Genomic DNA, 23,126 nt, shown 5'->3' with positions numbered 1-23,126 from the left:
GCCTGTGGTCGATACTAATCAAGAATGATGTATTCTCTCATTGTGAAAAAAAACGGCGTTCCTCTGTTGAGTGTTTTTGCCATTTTTTGTAGGTGATGATGGGTTGTGTGTGTCATGTGACCTACAACTGGGTTGTACTGGCCACAGAAGCACATGTGTATGTTGGACCGGGGTTCTTAGAGCCCTCTCTATTCTGTGTTTTTCCTTAGTAAAAATCAGATAGCAGGTTAGCTCGTGCGCTGTGTGGAGCTGTGAAACGCTTCATAGAGCTGACTATGACTGTGTCATATTCTCTTTTTGTCGTTACGTCGTATCATGGGTGTGGGGTCGTAAAGGGGTGAACTGGTAACCTTTCCTCTCCCCATTGTTCTGTCGGTCAGGGGTACACCCCCTGTCCTTCAAGGTTCCCGTCACGTGGCGGTTCGGCACGTTACGGGGGGGGGGGGGGGGGGGGGGGGGAGGGAGTTCCTGGTCCCACGGCCTGGTATATTGGGCGTGTGCACCGCAGGAATTCCCCCGCCATAGAGTACGTCACCGTGCGCGTCTCTGTTGGTAGGACTTCCGTGTGCTGTTCAGGTCCATGTGATGGATCTGTTTTCAGGGGGGGTGGTCGGGGCTCCTCCTCACCAAGCGCCTACTCAGGCCTTCTGTGAGTTCGGACTCCTTCTTCCATGTGAGGAAGCCTCCATCAGAGTACAGAGCCTTCCTCCTCAGATTGTCAAAGTGAGTGGACCCTCTAGAAGGGTCCTTTTCTATTGTATGTATATTCGATTCAATTCGTTTATTGAGTGTGTATGGGTTCGGTGCCTCTTCCCCGGAGGCCCTAAAACCAGTTTTTTACATGGCTCAAGGTGCAATATATTCTTTTCAATCTGTACAGCTCGCGTGGGAAGTCTCTCTGGGGATCCCCGTCTCTTTCCTATGGGAGGGTGGTGGGATGTAAAAATGTGAACATTTTTTACCCCGGCTGTGTAGACTGGGATACATACTGTTGATGCTTCCTTCTTTTTGTTCCAGAAGTGTTGGAGTTAGGGAGTGTCACACCCCTCTTGTCGTTCCCCTGGGCGCCTTGGGGATTCAATGACAGGTCTAAACAGCCTGTTCATTGATGGGGGTGTGTCCCGACGCACGTATAGTGCTAGCTCGCTGTAAACAGGCGATTGACTGGCACGCCTTAGTTGCTTGTGGTTGAAACAGCGTTTTTATAAAGCAACTGAGATGGGGGTTTTTCCTCTTCCGGCGACCACATCCCATGACCTGGGTGGGTTGTCGACGGATCCTCGTTCATGTCTGGGGGATGATGACGGGATGGATCTGAACATATGTAGTGGGGTCTCACGCCCTTGGGGTGGGCCACCAGGCGCGGTTCGTCCCGACGTCTGGGTGGCGCCTTCTTTTCATGTTAAGATCAACACGCATATCTGCCCTTCTCCTGGAGTAGGCATGTCGGCGTGGTTAGGGCACGGGACTGGTTCTGGTCACGCTGGTCCAGATCAGTTGAACCCGTTGTCCGCCGGGGATGCAGATCTGCTGTTCTGGTACCCTGAGGGACTTGGGCTTTTTTCAGGGGGAAAAATGCCAGGTCGGTCTGGGTGTCACAGGGTTAAGCGCTATGGAGACCCTGGTTGGGTATGTTTTTACTCAGCACTGTCGTCATGGCTTACAGCCATGCCATTCTGTACGCGCTCGATCTCGTCGGATCTCGGCCGCTACACAGGTTGGTCCTGGTTAGTACTTGGTTGGGAGACCGCCGGGGAATACCAGGTACGGTGTGCTTAGGGGCTGGTTCTCCATTATTTTTCGCTCCTCTCTCACGCATGGCGAAGAGGGGCCTGTGGGGGTGGTTTTTTGACCTCCTCTGGTGACCCTGTGCTTCCCGTGCCGCCAGGCCCGGTCCGAAGTGATGTTTGCGACCCGTAGGCCTGGGTTAACCCTTTTTGGAAACTGAAACACTTGTACTGCGGTATAGCCGGTGTATACCCGCAGGTGTGTTTTGGAGTTTTTTCTTGAGGGGTTATAGGAACAACCACCGCATTGGGTAACACCGAGGTGGTTGATTCCCTGGTGTGTTGGAGCAGTGTCAACTCCCGGGTTCACCGGTTGAGGGTGCCCCTGCACGTTCATGACGTCTGCCAATCGTGTCAGCCTTCTCTGCCTCGACCCCTCTGGGTGGGGGTTGTTAAATGGAGGCTTGGTCATGCAACACCGCCAGCTTACGCTCCTTCCGCCGGGGCGGCTGTGTTCAGCTGTCCCCTCTGGCGCCTGTCTCGTCCGCAGTCTCCAGGCTAGGGTTAACAGCCTGTTGCCTGGTTTTTCCCCGGTGCGCTGCCTGCTTCCGTTGGTTAACCTTTTTTGTGTGCTTACGGCCATGCTGACTGCCTATTCTGCAGGGTCAGTGTGCCAGGCGGTGTACTATTGGGGGGACGGGGCCCGCTCGGCTTACGGCCATACCGACCTGAACACGCCCGGTCTTGTCCGATCTCGGAAGCTGGGCAGGTTCTGGCCTGGTTGGTTCCGCCTGGGAATACCAGGTGCAGTAACTGAGGGGCCTTTGTCCGAATACGCTGGCGATGTGGGGGGCGGGGCACTACGTGCCCACCTGGTGGGGTCTTGATGCTGGCATCATGGACTTCTCCGGGCCCCCATTCCAGGGAGTCCAGTCCTTTTGGTGGGTCTGGGTCTTCCTTCGTGCTCCGCTGCTACGGCCTTGCCACGGGGTTGGGTTTGCCCTTGACCCCGTGATTCTGGGGGCAGTAACGAGGTTGTTCCTCCGTTCGTTCCCGGGTGGCATGCGGGTTGTGCGTGTGTGTAGTCGTGGGGTCAAGCCACGGTCTGCTCACCCTGTGCGTTGAGTTGCTTGAGTGCCTCTTCGCACGGTCGGGTCCGTCGCCCTCCCGTGACGTCCCTAATAGGGGGGCTACCCTCCATTAGGGGGGGTCGGGGGGGCTCGGCCCTCCCTGTTCTGATGGTTTTGGGGGGCTGTCAGCGGGGTGTATTTGTCAGCCAAGTGGCTCCGCTTGGCCTCCCTTGTGCAGAAGGCGATGCCAAGCTAAGCCACTAACGATACAGAACGTTAGGTTATGACTATAACCAAGTTCTGTTAGTTAGGGGCGATGCTTGGCATCGGACGCCGCTGCAGCCCTTGTCCTCACCTTGTGGTGAAAGCTTGGGAAGGAGGAGAGCAGGTGACCACACACCTGCTTATGAAGGTAAGCTGATGAGGGGTGTGGTCAGACTAATACTGGTATTAGAGGTACATTTGTGGTTTATTCAGTACGCGTGCACGTACGCGAGATAGTGCAGAAGGCGATGCCAAGCATCGCCCCTAACTAACAGAACTTGGTTATAGTCATAACCTAACGTTCAACTCCTCTGGAGCCACAGCCAGCAGAGAAGCCGGTTTACTTTAGCTTTTAAACCAGCTGCAGCCTGAGAACTGGAGTGTGAGGGGATGTAACACTAAAGATGGCGGCAATGACAAAGAATTGCTGCAAAATAAACATACATCTGTTGTTAAAAAAGAAAAAAGAATTTTTTTTATTTTTTTATACTTATAACAATTCGATAATTATCGATATCGAGAAATAAAATAAAATTATCATATCGTTATAGCGATATGATTTTTTCCCATATCGCCCAGCCCTACAGTATATACTGTTTTTTATTACAGCTATATATTATATAATAATATATAACTATAACGATATAGTAACTTATCATAAGACCTCTCTTAACACATTGACGACCAGCGTCCCAGCGTTTTTCTGGGGAGCTAGATAATAGGCTAAATGCTAGTCACGTTATATCAAACGCCATTTCTGCTGTATATATACGAATGAAATAAAACAAACTGCGTAGCATCCGGACTATTACAGAGCATCTATGGATGAAATGGGGGCGGCGGGGAACGCCGATTACTATTATTGATTAGCAATACAATGTGCGTTCACATAGCCATTTTCACTGATCGATCACGTTGCATTTTAAAACAATGTCCAATCCAGCTGTAATTTGGCGGAATAGTATCCTACCGTCAGCCCATGTGATCGCCGGCAGCATTTCGTCATTAGTCATCGGAATCTGGTAGATCGATATGTCCATTGGTTGATCATAAATCCCATTATTCCAGGCTGAAATCTGCGTTCGGTAACAGGATCAAAGATGGAGTATGTTCGGCTGGGACCGAGGCTCATATGAAACGCCCACAGACAGTAAAAACTTTTTTTTCCAATCGCCCTCAATGATACTGCAGTGGAGCGATGGCGCCCCTAAGCGGATCTGGCCGGTATTGCATGCTTCGAAAATCAAATATGCGGGTCCTGCAAGTCGATTGCGGACGTTAATAGCGTTATTAATATGGAATAAAACAATAACAACTTGCCACGAGTTAACTCGTGGCTCTGGTCCACAACGCATGGCACCGAAACACGAGTTAACTCGTGGCTGGTCCCACAACCAAGCAGGGCTCTTTTGCCTAGAGGTCACTATTTGACGGCATTATAGATTCTATCTTTAAAGGAAAACTCCAACATTTTGGGAAATTAGCTTATTTGCCATCTACCCTGGAGTTAGACAAGAAGATACATACCTTTTTTCTTCTCTGTGCATGCAGTAGGAATAGGAAGACGCGCACGTTCGTATTGTCTACTGTCATGTCTAAGAAAAACGAATAAAAATATCAAATATAAAAAAAATGGAAGTAGGTTCCTCCATTAGCTCCCAACGTCTTCCTACTCCTACTGCATGCACAGAGAAGAAAAAGGTATGCATCTTCTTGTCTAACTCCAAGGTAGATGGCAAATAAGCTAATTTCCCAAAATGTTGGAGTTTTCCTTTAAGTAACATTATGGTCCCTATGTGTGTTTCCTGCTCTTCTTTCCTTCAGGAAGTTAGCCCTGCGCTATCACCCGGACAAAAACCCAGACAACCCAGAGACGGCGGACAAGTTCAAGGAGCTGAACAACGCCAACTCCGTCCTGTCGGACCTCACCAAGAGGAACATCTACGACAGCTATGGCTCCCTGGGCCTCTACGTCGCCCAGCAGTTTGGAGAGGAGAACGTCAACACCTACTTCATGCTGTCCACCTGGTGGGCCAAGGTGAGTGTGTGTGTGTGTGTGTGTGTGTGTGTGTGTGTGTGTGTGTGTGTGTGTGTGTGTGTGTGTGTGTGTGTGTGTGTGTCAGAGAGAGAGAGAGAGAGCCTGGATAACTGTATCAATATGTCCCCCTGGAATGGTTAACTGTATCAATATGTCCCCCTGGAATGGTTAACGATAGGTAACAGGTTATGTATATAACCTAGTAGTGTTGTCAAAAATATCGAAGTATCGATACATATCGATACTGAATATTTAAAATGGTTTCGATACTAATTTCCCGAAATACCGATACTTTCTGCAGTATCGGTACCAGCTGGCGAGTGTTCTACCGCAAGTTGTTGACACGCTGTTCAGAGCACGCTTGCCCCTCCGCCTCCTCCAGCCCTCCCCCTCACAGAACCGTCTTCAGTTTGTAAACAAACATTTTAGCTGAAGATGGCAAATGCAGAGCCTCCGCAACTTGTGCTTGTGGATAAAGAAAACAGCAGAAGTGCTGTTTGGAGGTACTTCGGGTTTGAAGTAAACAACGACGGACAAGCTAAAGATGCCCCAATGCTATTTGCAAGCGGTGTTACAGAGCAGTGCCAACGCGGATCTCCATAAATAAATGAAAGAGGTTCGTGACAGCTGCTCTTTCAACGTCACTGTGACTGAAGCATTAAACCATTAACTCTATAATACATGATACGTTGTCTACTGATGGCGCATAATATCAACAGCTGATTCGTTGTTAGTAACGTTACAGCTATCAGCTAACATTAGCTCCGTTAGCTTAGCTTAGCTGGCCACCTTTATAATTACTGCATGGAAACGGAGTAACGTTAACGTTTAAACGTTATGTCGAGGTCATACAATACTACAGTCGACATAAGGTTAACGTTACCCCGTTTCCATGAAGTGTTAAAATAGCAGCAATCTTGTTGAAAATGTAACGTTACTAAATGCTCCGAGCATAGCCTCTCTCTCTCTCTCTCTCTCTCTCTCTCTCTCTCTCTCTCTCTCTCTCTCTCTCTCTCTCGTTATCTTTAAATAAAAATCGAAACTGTTACTAACTGTAATACAAACAGTTCAGTTTGTCAGGTACATGCAACACAGATTACAGTGTTTACATCTGTCTGCTTGAGAAAATACCATGTTCTTCATCTGCAATAAAAATGATTGAAGTGAGATGAACAGTTATTTTTAAATGTTTTAAAAGTGTTTATCTTCTCTTATAGTACCAGAGAGAAGCTGAGGAGAATCAACCAGCAACAAAAGCTAAATTTGTAAAAAATATATATATATATTATATATATAATTTTTTTTTTGGTATCGAAATGGTATCGAAGTATCGATACTTTTCAAGGTATCGTATCGAAGTCGAAATTCCAGTATCGTGACAACACTATAACCTAGTTATATGAGTACTGGCTGAGCGTCCTGCTCTTCGCCATCGAGATATACCTCATCTCCAGTACCTACTGTACTTCATCAACGAATAAAACAAATGCACCCAGCACCTGCCAGGCCCCGCCCTAGTGACGTACTATAAAGCACTAGGCGTGGTCACCACTCGCCCTTCCTCGGAAAACAGTTTCCTATAGAAAAGTTTCCCAAGGGACCTCAGGGCACGCTAAGAGCAGGACGCTCAGCCAGTACTCATATAACTAGGTTATATACATAACCTATCGTTATATAGTCGTACTGGCGAATCGCGTCCTGCTCTTCGCCATCGAGATATGGGGACAGAGCAGACGCGAGGACCGACAAATGCACCCCCTGAGGACCCGAAAGCCCACATCAGGGGGAGGGGAGTCCCGTCACCCCTCCTTCCTAGTGAAGAGGGGGCGGCAGTCAACTCCACCAAAGTGCGAAAAAGAGGGAACTAGAAACCTCCAAACGCACAGCACAGGCGCGACCACGTGTGACACAACACCTTGTGGTCCACACCCACACATCCCTGCTAACCCACCGAAAGGTGGGAAGCAGGGGAGGTTCCAGACCTCAGAACCGCCTGGGAGACAGAACCCCCGGTCATGTCCACGAGGTAAAACCTTACGAAGGGACCCGGGGAGGACCATGAGGCCGCAGCACAGATGTCCTCCACCGAGGCCCCTCCTAAGCCCAGCCAACGTGTAGCAAAGGGCAATGTCCTCGCACAACCAATGGGACAGGCGCTGGGTCGACAGTGCCTTACCAGCGCGAGAGCCACCGCAACAGACAAAAAGTTGATCGGTAGCCCTGAGGCCCTGAGTACGGCTGAGGTAAATCCCCAAGCCCGGACCGGACATGACAGGTGAAGGCTCGCCTCTAACTCACTAGCGTGAGGAGGCGGATGAAAATGCCTGAACCGCAAAAGAGCTTCGGATATTGTTTGGCACGAAGACTGGGTTAGGCCTCAGAGTGGCACCGCTATCGAAACGAATAGACAGACACTCAGGCCGCACCGAGAGAGCACAGAGCTCACCCACGCGCATAGCGGAGGTGATGGCCAGCAGGAACGCAGTCTTGAACGACAGCTGTTCCAAAGGCGCTTGCTCAAGAGGCTCAAAAGGGGGCCTCAGACAACCGACGAGGACCAATTGAAGATCCCAACTCGGAGCCAGAGAACATTTCACCGGCTTAAGGCGCCAAGCGCCAAGCAGGAAACGCTTCACAAGAGGGTGGCCTTACACCACTCTTGGAAAATACGCCACCTACCTGCGTAACCCGCGATAGTGGAGGGAGCATGCGCGTTCCGGATGGTACCAACCACAGAAGGATCCATCCTCTCCAGACTCACCCTCTCACCAGCCAAACCATCAGCGGCTGGCCCAGCACAGGGAACCAACACAGAGACCCGTGTGCTTGAGAGAGGGCCCGCAATGACCAAGGAACAGGCCACGACGGGGCTACCAAGAGCTGGATCAGGACCGGGAACCACACAGCTGCGCCCCGGTCTGGCGCAATCAGGATCAAGGACCTGCGCTCCTCAACATACCCACCCCAACAACTGACCTAACAGATGTATGGGGGGAAAGAACCCCAGGCGGCACGGCATCGGTCCCAGACCTGCCTGACCATGTCCGGACGTAATCCCCACCCGTCAGGGTGAGGACCGCCCCGCGACATCACACCTGTACCCACATTCACCCTGCCGGGGATGTGGAGAGCCCTCAGGCTGCGCAGATGGAGAACGCCCATAGCCAGCCGCCCGCCGCCCGGTGCAGACGGGGGGAGCGTACTCCTCCCTGTCTGTCGATATACGACGCTGACGTCGTATTGTCCTTCCTGATCAACACCGTTTGAGGACCAGAAGGACCGCCTTCAATACCAACACATTGAACGTAGCGCAGACCGGGCAGCATGGCTTGCCAGCTGCCCCCTACTGCGTTGGCCTGACACGTCTCCAGCGAGGGAGGCGTCGGTGAAAAACGTGACGTGTGACAGCCTACTGCCCATGGGGACCCCCCTGGTGAGGACCCCAGGCCCTCCCCAGGGGGCGAGGTCCCCCAGTACTGACACAGGAACCTTAGCCGCTTCCACTTGCCTCTCACCGGGTCTATTTCCATACTGGAAAAAAAACACCTCCGTAACCTCCTCCTGGGGTGAAGAGGAGGCCAAGAGGGACCACGGAATGAGCAGATGCCATCATACCGAGCAGGCGTATCACGAACAGCGGCGTAACCGTCCTAGGACGGAACCTTCCGAGCGTGTCGACAACACGCTCTGAGAGGGATGCCCATAGCACTCCACCCGTTGACTGGGAAGAGGAGTACTCTACTTCCAGTCTACAGCAAACCCCAGGCTGGTAGGAAACCTGCCTGGTATGAGACCTGACGATCCACCTTGACCGCCAAGGACCAGAACGTCGTCAGGGCAGAATACACTTCGTAACCCCTGACGACGCAGAGGCCCCAGTGCGGCCTCCACGCACTTGGTGAAGATGCGGGGAGCCAGAGAAAAGCCGAACGACAGCCTCTGGTACTCATACGCTAACCCTGCAAAGGAAGCGTAGGTAAGCCCTAGGATGGAAGATCGGGGATGCGAATACGCATCCTACAGGTTTATGGAGGAGAACCAGGCCCCCACCTGACTGTGTTCAACAGGTAGGAGACGATCCAAAAAATGCTGAACCTTCCCATGGGACAGGTCCAGCATGGGTCTGACACCCCCCCCTCCCGATTTCTCGGGCACCAGAGAATACCGGGAGGAAAACGCCACGACGATGGCTTGCTTCGTCCACAGAGATTGGATCTCGTTGACCAGAGCTGTCACTGCTGGTGACCCTGACAATAGGGTCTGTACCAAACCCGAAAACGGGTGGGGTTGTGTAAACACAAGTCCCCGCCTCAGCGTTCTCTCCATCCACCTCGACATATGGTACTGCTGTAGCCATATGTGATGATACTCCCAACGCACCCGCCGCCATTTGGCGCAGGTCCGCTAGGAACTGTAGATAGGCGGCCCGGTCCCACCCGCTGTGCGTAGCCAACCCTGGACCCGTGCGAGCAGAGCGTTCCGTGGAGTCGGGACATCTGACCCTGACACTACCCACGAGGCAATCGCACCCAAGGGGGAACCCCGACAGAAAAGGCCGGTTTAGTGAGCGGCTAAGTGGTGTAGTGGGCAAGGCGCTCGCCACCAATGCAGGAGACGCTGGGTTCGAGCCCAGCTCTCCGCATTGCTATCAGCTTGGCTGGTCGTTCATACTAACACAATTGGCAGTGTTAGGGGTGGGAAAGCTGATGGGTGGGGATCGGACGTTGTGGACAGCGACTTCTACAGGTCGGTTGGTGCGCCTGCGCAGCAGAATCAGGAAGCGACGGGGGCGGTGTGTCCCTCCCACGCAGACCCCCGCCGCTGAGAGATCGCGCTGTGCAGGTGAAAAGATGCGACGGCTGCTTCCTCGAGTACCGGAGGGGACACGTGATGTAAGGCTTCGTCCACATTGCAGCCGGCTTATGGGAGGCATGGCCTAACAGCGTTCGAGACAGGGGAGGGTAGAATTGGACGATACGAAATTGGGATGGGAGAAAAATTGAAAATGGGAGGAAAAAGTAGAAAATAAAAAGAAAAGGCCGGTTTGATACGGGGGAAGCTGACATCAGTCTAGGTGACAAAAGCTCCCCCACTGAACACCCCTCCAGAACATGCTGAGGAGTTGTTCTGCAGCCGGACATGCAAGGTGTGAGGCCCCCATGGGTTCCTACACACCGTAGCACTGCAGTGATATTACTACCACCCAAATCACGCGCACCTGCGAGACCACTGCCAATCTTTCAGGAGTGGGAGGCACCAACATGATACCCGGCCTGGCGAAGGCGAGGTGTAGCCCGCACTGTGTGCCTCAAAAAGGTCTCGAGCCCCCGTGCTGACAACACTTGTAGTTGACAGACGTAACACCAGGCTCAACCAAACACAGCTTATGGTGTGGGAGCCGCTTGACAGCACAACATTCTCACGGACAGACCCAGGCTCAGCCATCAACTGGGTGTCAGCCCCTGTCCCCATGAGAAGCGAAACGTGGGGCTGCATGCGCTTCAACGAAGGCTCGCGGCCCGCAGCCAAAGGAAAACGATCAGAGCCCCTTTGTTAGGGATTAGCCTATATCTGGTTGTGAGTTCTTAATCGATTTGCCAGTGGACCAGTCGGCCGAAAGACGAAGCGGAGACAGAGTATTTCTCAAACGGAGCTTTTATTCATTAGAGAAAAAGACAGTTACCCCGCGCGGGCACATCACCAGAAGAAGGAGGAAGGGCAGAATATCCACATTACATGACATATTTTTACCTTCTTGGACAGAGCGAGAAAGGGAGGGGTGTATGTGTGTATATGTTTGTGTGTGTATGTATGGGTGTGTGTGTGGTGTGTGTGTGCTAGGCTGTGTGTGTGCTTGGTCAGAAGAAGGGGGGCTAATTGGGTCCAGATGTACTCAGGGAGCCCCTATTCTTGACCAACATCTCCATAACTCCTCATGGGCGACAGCTGGGTGTGCGCGTGTGTACGTGAGTGTGTGTGCGTGTGCACGTGAGTGTGCGTGCATGTGCGCGTGCATGTGTGTGCGCGTGCATGTGTGTGCGTGTGATGAACAGGGGGCCCTGTGTAGAAGGAGCCTCTAGCCAGAGGTCATCAGGTCACGCCACATGCACAGGGAGACACAGAGAGCAGCCTACAGCCTAAGCACAGATATATAAGATATTGACATCAGATCAATGAACTAAAACTATCAATCCCCCTTTTTGACGTTAAATACATACGTCAAACACAACAGTTCATTGATGGACCTGTACCCGTCGATTGTCACCTCATTACATGCATCACATCCAATACCAGACGGGACAATCAACATCAGGAGAGCAGAGAGAGAGATAGAGGGAGGGGGAGAGCGGGAGAGAGAGAGAGAAGAAAGAGAGAAACACAGATTCCGGCAACCTAACAGAAGATAGCACGTAACCCCGTCGGACCCCCCTTACTCATTCACCTAACCCAGAGGAACCCCCCCTCTATTTACAGTGCACCCCTGGTCCCGTCTTCTAGGGGATGTGGGTCTCCTCCTGAGCTGGTTCCCGTTCCAGGGTGCGGTCCCCTAGGCAAACGTGCCTCCTCCGGTCCGCTGCCTTCCCAGTGTCTCAGACTGTCCCCTCCACCTCTCGCCGGCCGGCCCCACCGTCACTCCAACTCAGCTCAGTGTCACTCCTGCTGTCGCTTCCCCCGTTCTAGTCGTGGATGAACTGCGTGTCGTAGACGACGATCAGCGGTGATTGATCTGCGGTCTCCGCGGTGCCTGGCTGCGGTGTTCCTCTCCGGCCTATCGCACAGCTGCCATCTCCTCCGGTCAGCCTCTCATCCTGGCCCGTCTGTCCTTCGTCTCCTCCTGCCTGTCATCCGGTCGTCTGGTGGTCTGGTCACGGACGTCTGAGGGGCTGCCGTTGGTAGCTCACCCCTGGTTCAGACGCGCTGCAGACAGCTGGTAGTGAAAGCCTGGATCTTCTGCTTCTCCTCCTCCGCGTCTCCATTCCCCGTTCCGTCCTTGGTTGCGGCTGGAACACATCAATTCTCACTGGAACCTCCATTTGTTAGGGATTAGCCTATCCCTGGTCGTGAGTTCTTAATCGATTTGCCAGTGGACCAGTCGGCCGAAAGACGAAGCGGAGACAGAGTATTTCTCAAACGGAGCTTTTATTCATTAGAGAAGAAGACAGTTACCCCGCGCGGGCACATCACCAGAAGAAGGAGGAAGGGCAGAATATCCACATTACATGACATATTTATACCTTCTTGGACAGAGCGAGAAAGGGAGGGGTGTATGTGTGTATATGTTTGTGTGTGTATGTATGGGTGTGTGTGTGCTAGGCTGTGTGTGTGCTTGGTCAGAAGAAGGGGGGCTAATTGGGTCCAGATGTACTCAGGGAGCCCCTATTCTTGACCAACATCTCCATAACTCCTCATGGGCGACAGCTGGGTGTGCGCGTGTGTACGTGAGTGTGTGTGCGTGTGCACGTGAGTGTGCGTGCGTGTGCGCGTGCATGTGTGTGCGCGTGCATGTGTGTGCGTGTGATGAACAGGGGGCCCTGTGTAGAAGGAGCCTCTAGCCAGAGGTCATCAGGTCACGCCACATGCACAGGGAGACACAGAGAGCAGCCTACAGCCTAAGCACAGATATATAAGATATTGACATCAGATCAATGAACTAAAACTATCACCTTTTCCGCTGGTGTTGGGGAAGGGAATGATCAGGGAACGGGCTGCTCGCGGCAGGACGGCGACGGCTTGTATATTCCAAGCCGAGCTCATCCAACATGGCTGATCCCTCGGCCGCCAAGGCTGTCGGCCTTGTGGACACCTGTTGACTCAACGCCCAGGATACCTCTGGCGGGGAAACATGGCCGCCTGTCGAGGGCCTCGCCATAGCCGCTGACGAGGCCGTGCTCTCACCTCTGGCTGCGCGGCGTGAGGCGGTGTGGGGCCTAGGACAAATACCGCCCGCGCTCCAGTAGAAGACCAATATCCTCTGCGGAGAGGGGAGCCCTGAGGAGGGAACCTCCCTGCGGTTATAGCTTGCGGCTAGGTCAAAGCTAATAACGTCAACAACCCCGCGCGATGTTTCGACGTCGGCTGGCCCTCATGGCCCCGCCACCAGACACCATTTTTGACAGAAAAAACAGCAAGTCGAACAAAGTTACTAATCGCTGCCAATTCCATACCGTGGCGGTACAGGCTTTAACAGCCCACCAGCCACTCGCCGGGCCGACCCACCTCATGGCACTGTTTCAACATGTCAGAGGCAAAGGACTGACGCTAAACATGGAGCACCAGTGGTGATTGCAACCAGCAACCTCCACTGTGGTGTGCACCATGAAGGGGTTAATGAATAAATTAATAAATGAACTAAACACCACCAATATACTGTAGAATGGGTTAGCCCATACACACGTTAATGGGATGCGGACCAAAGAACCAGTCCCGCATATCATTTATATATTCACAACAGCACACCAGCCCTAGACCTCAGCCCATTCACCCATGAAAAGGTAAACAAAGCCCCCCCGCAATACTCCCACAGTAAACACAGATTGACCGTCAGCATGAATAGTTAAGAGGAGGGAAGACTGTAGTGTAGACAGACATTCCCTCAGCGGGGAGACAAACATAAACAGTAGCCCAGAATAGCATAGCGTTAGCCGCGCGCTCCAGGGTAACGGGTAAAACAACAGCGTTTACCCAGACATCCTGCCCCTGGCACCGATATACAACTCGGTTGTCTCCCGGGACAACTCGAGCAACATCACCAACGCCAGCATTGTCATGCCTAGTGACATCCCACAGCGGGGAACATTAGAACAGTGACACAGCATTATAGCAGTAGTATTAGCAGCGCGCCCCAAGATCGCCTGGAAAACGTCCAACTCAGAGGGACGTTTACCCAGACATCCTGCCCCTGGCGCCGATATACAACTCGGTTGTCTAACAAAACAACAAGCAGCATTACTAACACCAGCGTTAATGCCTAGTGGCTCAGATCCTACCTGAGTGTGAGGTAGCTCGATAACTACACATCACACGCCGTCCCTCTGTATGCTGTCAACAAGACGAAGAGACCCCAGTACAGACTCGATGCGGAGATGCATCGAAATGCATCCAGCTGCAGAGTCGCAGAACCCATACGAGCGCCGTCGGAACATGCCAAAGATTCCAGGGGTTGGCAAATCTCCGGCGAATACTCAGCATTGCAATTTCTCTAAACTTTTCATTACACTAGTTCACAGGCTGCAAGCATCCGCCATGATGGAAACGAAATAGAGGAAGGGCGAGTGGTGACCACGCCTAGTGCTTTATAGTACGTCACTAGGGCAGGGCCTGGCAGGTGCTGGGTGCATTTGTTTTATTCATTGATGAAGTACAGTAGGTACTGGAGATGAGGTATATCTCGATGGCGAAGAGCAGGACGCGATTCGCCAGTACGACTATATAACTGTGTCAATATGATCCTCTGGAAACCTGATTAACTCTGTCAATATGTCCCTCTGGAAGCCTGGTTAACTGTGTCAATATGTCCCCCTGGAAGCCTGGTTAACTGTGTCAATATGTCCCTCTGGAAGCCTGGTTAACTGTATCAATATGTCAATCTGGAAGCCTGGTTAACTCTATCAATATGTCCCTCTGGAAGCCTGGTTAACTGTATCAATATGTCCCTCTGGAAGCCTGGTTAACTGTATCAATATGTTCCTCTGGAAGCCTGGTTAACTGTATCAATATGTCCCTCTGGAAGCCTGGTTAACTGTATCAATATGTCCCTCTGGAAGCCTGGTTCTATATCGTATTAGCTTCCGCTCAGCGTCATCTGCACATATCTCACTTCGTGCATATGCACTGAATAAAAACTCACAAATGCACCTTTACATACCAACATCCGTCTGGCCACACCCCATCCGCTACCTACATAAGCAGGTGTGTGGCCACACACTCGCCTCCTTCTTCACTTTCACCACAAGAGAGTGCCTGTATACCAATCACTTGACAAGGGTATTTAGCTGAAGAAAGTTGAGTTACGTGTTTACATTGTTTCTTGCTTTTTTCTTTCTCTCATACTTTTACAAAGAAAAAAGCTAAGTCATAATGTTTACCTCGGGGGGTCGCGCTAGCAACGTTACCCTTCACCAGCGGTTCTTCATTTCCTCCTCTGCCGTGCATCTTGGAGCGGGGTTGACGCCACTGTCGTGGACGGCATCCGCGCCCGGTAGGCGTCCGGTGGATAGCTTGCCTCTCCAAGGAGCTGGTGCACCAGCGCCGTCTCCTGTGAGATGGCCTGGTTCCTGCTCTGGTTCCTTTGCCGCCGGAGAGTCGTCCGCTGTTGGGCGGCCGGCTCCTCTGGTGGCGGAGGATTTGAGACGCAACCTTTTTGCGTCTGCTCGCTCCCGTCGTAAGATGGTGGCTCGCAGACGCGAACGGCCTGGTTTTGGGGAGTTGCTGGAGCCGGATGAGGATGCGTCTGCTTCTCCGTGGCCGATGGAAACTGAGGACTACATGATAGAGGCAGATGGGTTCTTGTTCGACGCCCCGGTGGAGACATGTCCGCCTCCCGTTCAGGATGAACTGGCAGGGGGTGATATGTCTCCTTGGGGTCCCTCGTACGCTGATCTTGGGTTAGAACCTCCGACTCAGCGGCGGGATGCCCTGCTATCAGCCACATCGGAATGTGGCTCTGCGATGTCCAGTAGTCTGCCGCATGTGAGGGACGCGGGCTCGGTGGGGGGAAGTATGCAGGGGGAACTGCGTGCTTTGTTCCCCCGAGCTCATGGCGGCGGCGGCAGTTGCAAACGGCGTGCCGCTGCCTCAGCCACTGCCTGTTCCTGTCCCTGATGATCTCATAGGTCATTTATGGGGTCATTTATGGGGTCGTCCTGTGAGGGAGACGGGCGTTGTCTGCCCATTTTACTGGAGTGACCAGTCATTCATCACTGCGACTCAATCCCTGGCTGCCACGTCTAACATCGCGCAGCTAGCGAGGTTCATGTCCGGGATAATGACGGGCGGTACGGAGCTGACCGAAGTACAACGTGATCAGCTCGCCCAGGCGGCCGGAGCCATCCTGCATCTGATCCAGCTGCAGGCCGTCGCCGCTGGGAAAGTAGGCGCCCTGGCCACTCTAGCCCAGCGCCACCTTTGGCTGGAGCAGGCGTGTGTGCCGGAGAGGAAGAGGACACCACTTCTGACGGCACCCCTCTCCGATGTTGGGCTCTTCGGGTCGGCGTTGCAGCTGATGACCTCAACCTGCAGGGAAATGCAGGAGGAGTGGTCCGTGCTCCAGCCTCATTTCCCCCCGCCCGATGTCGCTGGTGGAGTCAGGCGGAAGGCTCGTCGTCGGGGATCCGCTACCACCGCCACTGCTGGCCCTTCGGCGAAGAAGGCCAGGAGGAGAGAGGGCGCCTCGGCCACTGCAGCCGGCCCATCCACGCTCGGAGGTGACGGTAGGGATCGTCGAGACCAGCCTCCAGTCCTTTACCGTCCCTCCGGGGCTCCCCGGGGTGGCAAACCCCGAGCGGCTCGTGGCAGGCGTCGCTAGGAGTGACTTTTCCCCCTATTGTTTTCCCCCTGTTCCCTTCCCGGCCCAACATATGATTTGTCAAATAAAGCGTCCCTGTATTTTGTTACAAACGGTGTGTTTATTCACTACATATGATGGGGATACGATGTGTGAACCTTCGCTAGTGTGGGTTTGATAGGAGGACTAGACTTATAGTCTTGTTTGGTCGCTACATTGCATGTTGCTTAAGCAAGGCCTGCAGCTTACACTCGGTCGAAAGGGTTTTTTCTTCCTCGACCTGAAGACTTAGGTTCTTCATATAAAGGTAGAGGTTAGTTGTGTGTTCTGTTGCTTAAACGGTGATATTGAGCCACAACACTGTTGTGTTGGTCTGCAGTAATGCTCGTGTGTGTAAGGGTACCGCGGTCTTTTAGGCCGCTCTCTCTGTCAAATCTTCTGTGTTCTTGCAACATAAACACGGGTGTCGTGTTCACACATATAAAACTTTGGCCTTTTTATAAACCCTGTTCACAGACTTGTCTGTGTCTAGCGTGCATTGAGTTAGCTTATCGCTGTTCATTAGCATACTGGCTACTTAAGGTATCATATGGCTATTTGTTGTTGTCGTATTCGAGGGTTGGGCTTGCGAGGGGGTACCGGATAAACCCCTCCTTCCCTCTTCTGATTGGTCGGGTTTTTTTTACCCTCTTTTCATTCGGTCCGGCCAAGCTGTTAGGCAGCTTGGCACGGGGGGGGGGGGGGGGTTCCCTGACTCCGCACCTATCACGGGCAGTTGAGTCATGGGATTCCCCCCGTCATAGAATACGTCACTGGGCACGTTTCTATTGGACAACGGCTTCCGTGAGTTTTTTACAGACCCATGTGTGGTTCTCTGTTATTGTCAAGTTGTCGGGGCAGAGCGTAGGAACTTGGTGTTCTGCTACGCTCGATGTATGTGTAACTTGAGTCTGTTGGTCACATGGCTCAATGTTACCGTGACTTTTCAATTCATGGCTCACGTGGGAAGTCTCTCTGAGGATTCCCGTCTCCTCCCTGTGGTGAGGTTGGCGGGGTGTAAAAATGAAAAGATTTTTTCCCTCAGCCGCGTCACAAGGGATTCATGTCAGTCTGTGTTTTTTCTTTCTTTTTTAATAAAAAGAGGAAAGGAAATGAAGCACGACGGCTTCTTGTCGTTCTCCCAGGCGACTTGGAGGAACAATGTCTGGTGTCTTGTTAGACTAGGGCTGGGCGATAAAACGATAACGATAACTATCGCGATAAATTATTTCCTCGAAATAAACATGAAACGTGGTCGCAAAGTTTCGATATATCGATTTTCCAAGCTTGGATATGAGCACGCACTAACAACCAATCGGTGAAGGAGATGGCCGAGAGCGAAGGAGACCCGGAAGGAGACCCAGAGGTAGGACTCACTCAACAACAAGGCTTGCTAGGCTAATTAGCTTGCACGGCGATGTTTTATATATTTACGTGCCGAGTATGTGTGTGGCATGAATTCTGAGGCCACGTTTATAGTAGTGTGGGTATACAGTGGACGTCGTTTCAATATATTGTGGCGGAAGAGAGTATTTTAGTGTCATATTTAGCACATTGTCATGGAATACACCGCTTAGAAGCAACAGGCTGGCTAGGATAACTAGCTTGCACGGCGATGTTTTATATATTTACGTGCCGAGTATGTGTGTGGTGTGAATTCTGAGGCCACGTTTATAGTAGTGTGGGTATACAGTGGACGTCGTTGCAATGTATTGTGGCGGAAGAGAGTATTTTAGTGTCATATTTAGCACATTGTCATGGAATACACCGCTTAGAAGCAACAGGCTGGCTAGGATAACTAGCTTGCACGGCAATGTTTTATATATTTACGTGGCGAGTATGTGTGTGGCGTGAATTCTGAGGCCACGTTTATAGTAGTGTGGGTATACAGTGGACATCGTTTCAATATATTGTGGCGGAAGAGAGTATTTTAGTGTCATATTTATTACATTGTCATGAGATATTCCGCTTGTCGGCTAACTGCTAACGTGCGCGGACTGATGACGACATCAACTCGACTCGAGACATTCGCAGCAGCATAAGAAGTTAATTAAACTTGACAGACATTATATCGACGATAATTATCGATATCGAATTATATGAAAATAATTTAATAATTTTATCGCGATAACGTTTTTGGTCATATCGCCCAGCCCTATGTTAGACTATCCATTGATGTGTTTGGGTCTCGACGCGTACATAGTGCTGGCTCTGGGTGTTTCTGATAAGAATCACGCATGAGGCTGGTACGCCTTGGTTGCTTGTTATTAAAACGGCGTTTTTATAGGGCAACTGGGATGGAGTTCTCTTCCGAGTGCCAGTTTACTAGGTCTCGACGAATTCTCATTCATATCTGGGGGATGTTAACGGAATAGATCAAAGCATAGGTAGAGGGGTCTCACGCCCTTGGGGTGGGCCACTGAGCGCGGTACGAATAGGACCGCCTGGGTGGCGCCCTCTATAGTGTTTTAGATCGACACGCGTACCTACCCCCTCTCCTGGAGTGGGGATGTCGGTGTGATTAGGGCACGGGACTGGTTCTGGTCACGCTGGTCCAGGTCAGTTAACCCGTTGTCCGCCGGGGACGCAGATCTTCTGTTCTGGTACCCTGAGGGACTTGTGCTTTTTTCAGGGGGAAAAATGCCGGGTCGGCCCGGGTGTCACAGGGTTGGGCGTTATGGAGACCCTTTTGTTGGGTACATGTTGTACCCTGTGCTGTCATGAAGGGGCTGGTTCTCCATTCTTTTCGCCCCTCTCTTATGCATGGCTGAGAGGGGGCTGTTGGGGTGGTCTTATAGACCTCCTCTGGCATCCCTGTGTGCATCTCGGTCTGCCGGGCCCGGTCCGAAGTTGTTTTTCGTCGACCCGTAGGCCTGGGATAACCCTTTTTTGAAAACTGAAACACTTGTACTGCGGTATACCCAGTGTATACCCGCAGGTGTGTTCTTGAGGGGTTATAGGAACAACCACCGCATGTGGTACCAAGAGGGTGGTTGATTCCCTGGTGTGTTGGAGAGGAGTCAACTCCCGGGTTACCCGGTTGAGTGTGCCCCTGCACGTTCATGACGCCTGCCAATCGTGTCAGCCTTCTCTGCCTCGGCCCCTCTGGGTTTTTTGGTGGAGGCTTTGTCATGGTGCTCAACAATGCCAGCATACGCCCCTTCCGCCGGGGTGCTGTTTTCAGTTGACCCCTTTGGCGCCTGTCTCGTCCGCAGTGCTCCAGGCTCGGGTCAAGTGCCTGCTGCCTGGATTGAGGGATCGACCTCTTCTGGAGGTCGTCTCCCCGGTGCGCTGCCTGCTCCCGCTGTAGTGTAGCCTCTTGAGTGCTTCGAGTTACAGCCATGCTGACTGCCTGAGTATGCCAGGGTCAGTGTGCCAGGCGGCGTGCTAGTGGGGGGAAGGGCCCGCTCTTGGATGGGCCCTGTCCGAATACGCTGGCGATGTGGGGGGCGGTGTCACTAGTGACCGCCTGGTGAGGTCTTGATGCTGTGGTGTCATTGGCCTCTCCGGGCCCCCTTTTTCCGGGGGGATCCAGTCCCTTCTGGGTCTGGGTCTTCCTTCGCGCTCCGCTGCTACGGCCTTGCCACGGGGTTGAGTTTGCTCTTGACCCCGTGATTTTGGGGGCGGTAACGAGGTTTGTTCCTTCCGTTCGTTCCCTGGTGTCATGCGGGTTGTGCGTGTGCGTAGTCGTGGGGTCACGCCACGGTCTGCTCACCCTGTGCGTTGAGTTGCTCGAGTTCCTCTTCGCACGGTCGGATCCGTCTCCCTCCCGTCCTCCAATAGGGAGGGTATCCCTCCATTAGGGAGGGTCGGGGGGCTCGGTCCTCCCCGGTTCTGATGGTTGTGGGGGGCCTCAGTGGGGTACATTTGTAGAGCTTCAGCTCCCGCTCAGCTCCCGTTGTGCAGATGACGCTGAGCGGAAGCTAATACGATATAGAACGGTAGGTTATGAATATAACCGTAGTTCTATGAGTATTAGTGACGCTCAGCGTCTAGACGCCACTGCGGCCTTTGATCTTGCCTTGTGGTGAAAGATTGGGAAGGAGGTGAGTGTGTGGTAGGGCTGCACGATTTTGGGAAATAATCTAATTGCGATTATTCTGACAGATATTGCGATTGCGATTTGCGATGCGATTATAACATATTTAAAAAAAAAATTACAAGAAGAATGTTGCTGCTTTCTGTAGTCGGGTCCCAACTGCAAAATTACTGTATTACCCTGTATTATACACTTTTACTATCATGTAGACTATTCTGCTTTGTGTTTACATGTGATGTATTGTATACATGCACATTTATTATGTTCTTGTGTGATGTATTGCACATTTTATTGCTGTGTGATGTATTGCAAATGTTATTGCTGTCATCTTGGCCAGGTCTACCTTGCAAAGGAGATCTTGTATCTCAATGGGACTTCCTGGTTAAAGAAAAAAAAAAGAAAAAAAATTTAATTGCAGGCTTGGCGATTTGATAATTGCATCATTCCAAATCGCGATTTCGATAAAAAAACGATTAATCGTGCAGCCCTAGTGTGTGGCCACACACCTGCTTATGTAGGTAGCAGATGGGGTGTGGCCAGACGGATGTTGGTATGTAAAGGTGCATTTGTGAGTTTTTATTCAGTGCATATGCACGAAGTGAGATATGTGCAGATGACGCTGAGCGTCACTAATACTCATAGAACTACGGTTATATTCATAACCTACCGTTAACTGTATCAATATGTCTCTCTGGAAGCCTCGTTAACTGTATCAATATGTCCCTCTGGAAGCCTGGTTAACTGTATCAATATGTCCCTCTGGAAGCCTGGTTAACTGTGTCAATATGTCCCTCTGGAAGCCTGGTTAACTGTATCAATATGTCCCTCTGGAAGCCTGGTTAACTGTATCAATATGTCCCTCTGGAAGCCTGGTTAACTGTGTCAATATGTCCCTCTGGAAGCCTGGTTAACTGTGTCAATATGTCCCTCTGGAAGCCTGGTTAACTGTATCAATATGTCCCTCTGGAAGCCTGGTTAACTGTATCAATATGTCCCTCTGGAAGCCTGGTTAACTGTATCAATATGTCCCTCTGGAAGCCTGGTTAACTGTATCAATATGTCCCTCTGGAAACCTGGTTAACTGTATCAATCCAATTAAATCTATACTGAAGGTGGGGAGAAACCAATGGAGAAGGTGAAACAAACCAAATTATGATCAGAACAGTCAAACAAACCGAATTATGATCAGAACAGTCAAACAAACCTAACTATGATCAAATAACAGTCAGAGCAGAACAGTCATTCCCAGTGGGATAACTTTTACTTAATGAAATAATAGTGGAATTCAACTATCCTCTCTCTCTCTCTCTCTCTCTCTCTCTCTCTCTCTCTCTCTCTCTCTAGGGTCTCTTTGCCGTATGTGGAGTACTGACAGGCTGTTACTGCCTCTGCTGTCTGTGCTGCTGTTGTAACTGCTGCTGTGGGAAGCTGAAGCCCACGCCTCCTGGGGAGGGGGCGGGGCCAGACAGTTACGTCTCTCCTGAGGACCTGGAGGAAGAGATCCGTAATGAAGCTGATACTGGTGAGAGAGAGACTCACACACTGAGACATACTGGTGAGAGAGAGAGAGAGAGACTCACACACTGAGACATACTGGTGAGAGAGACTCACACACTGAGACATACTGGTGAGAGAGAGAGAGAGACTCACACACTGAGACATACTGGAGAGAGAGAGAGAGAGAGAGAGAGAGAGAGAGAAGAGAGACTCACACACTGAGACATACTGGAGAGAGAGAGAGACCACACACTGAGACATACTGGTGTGAAAGAGAGAGAGAGAGACTCACACACTGAGACATACTGGAGAGAGAGAGAGACTCACACACTGAGACATACGGGTGAGAGAGAGAGACTCACACACTGAGACATACTGGAGAGAGAGAGAGAGACTCACACACTGAGACATACTGGAGAGAGAGAGAGAGAGAGAGACTCACACACTGAGACATACTGGTGAGAGAGAGAGAGAGACTCACACACTGAGACATACTGGAGAGAGAGAGAGACTCAACACTGAGACATACTGGTGAGAGAGAGACTCACACACTGAGACATTCTGGTGAGAGAGAGAGACTCACACACTGAGACATACTGGAGAGAGAGAGAGAGAGAGAGAGAGAGAGAGAGAGAGAGAGAGAGGAGAGAGAGAGAGAGAGAGGAGAGAGAGAGAGAGAGAGAGAGAGAGAGAGAGAGAGAGAGAGAGAGAGAGAGAGACTCACACACTGAGACATACTGGTGAGAGAGAGAGAGAGAGAGACTCACACACTGAGACATACTGGTGAGAAGAGAGAGACTCACACACTGAGACATACTGGGAGAGAGAGAGACTCACACACTGAGACATACTGGGAGAGGAGAGAGAGAGAGAGAGACTCACACACTTGACAACTGGGAGAGAGAGAGACTCACACACTGAGACATACTGGAGAGAGAGAGAGACTCAC

General features: G+C 51.6%; 1 protein-coding gene across 1 annotated transcript in view; it reads left to right on the top strand.

Moving 5' to 3' along the window:
* dnajc5b (DnaJ (Hsp40) homolog, subfamily C, member 5 beta) overlaps positions 1 to 23,126 on the top strand; it is a gene marked incomplete at both ends in the record, with an annotated part of 56,913 nt that overhangs the window by 13,560 nt on the left and 20,227 nt on the right. The window contains 2 exons of the mRNA XM_084327268.1: positions 4,886 to 5,099; positions 22,025 to 22,202. Of these exons, the coding sequence (XP_084183394.1) occupies positions 4,886 to 5,099; positions 22,025 to 22,202 (392 nt within the window). The remainder of the gene's footprint in view (positions 1 to 4,885; positions 5,100 to 22,024; positions 22,203 to 23,126) is intronic.

The sequence above is a fragment of the Notolepis coatsorum genome (assembly GCF_963971535.1).
Source record: "Notolepis coatsorum genome assembly, chromosome: 13".
NCBI lineage: Eukaryota > Metazoa > Chordata > Actinopteri > Aulopiformes > Paralepididae > Notolepis > Notolepis coatsorum.
This window is presented reverse-complemented; position numbering and strand designations above follow the sequence as displayed.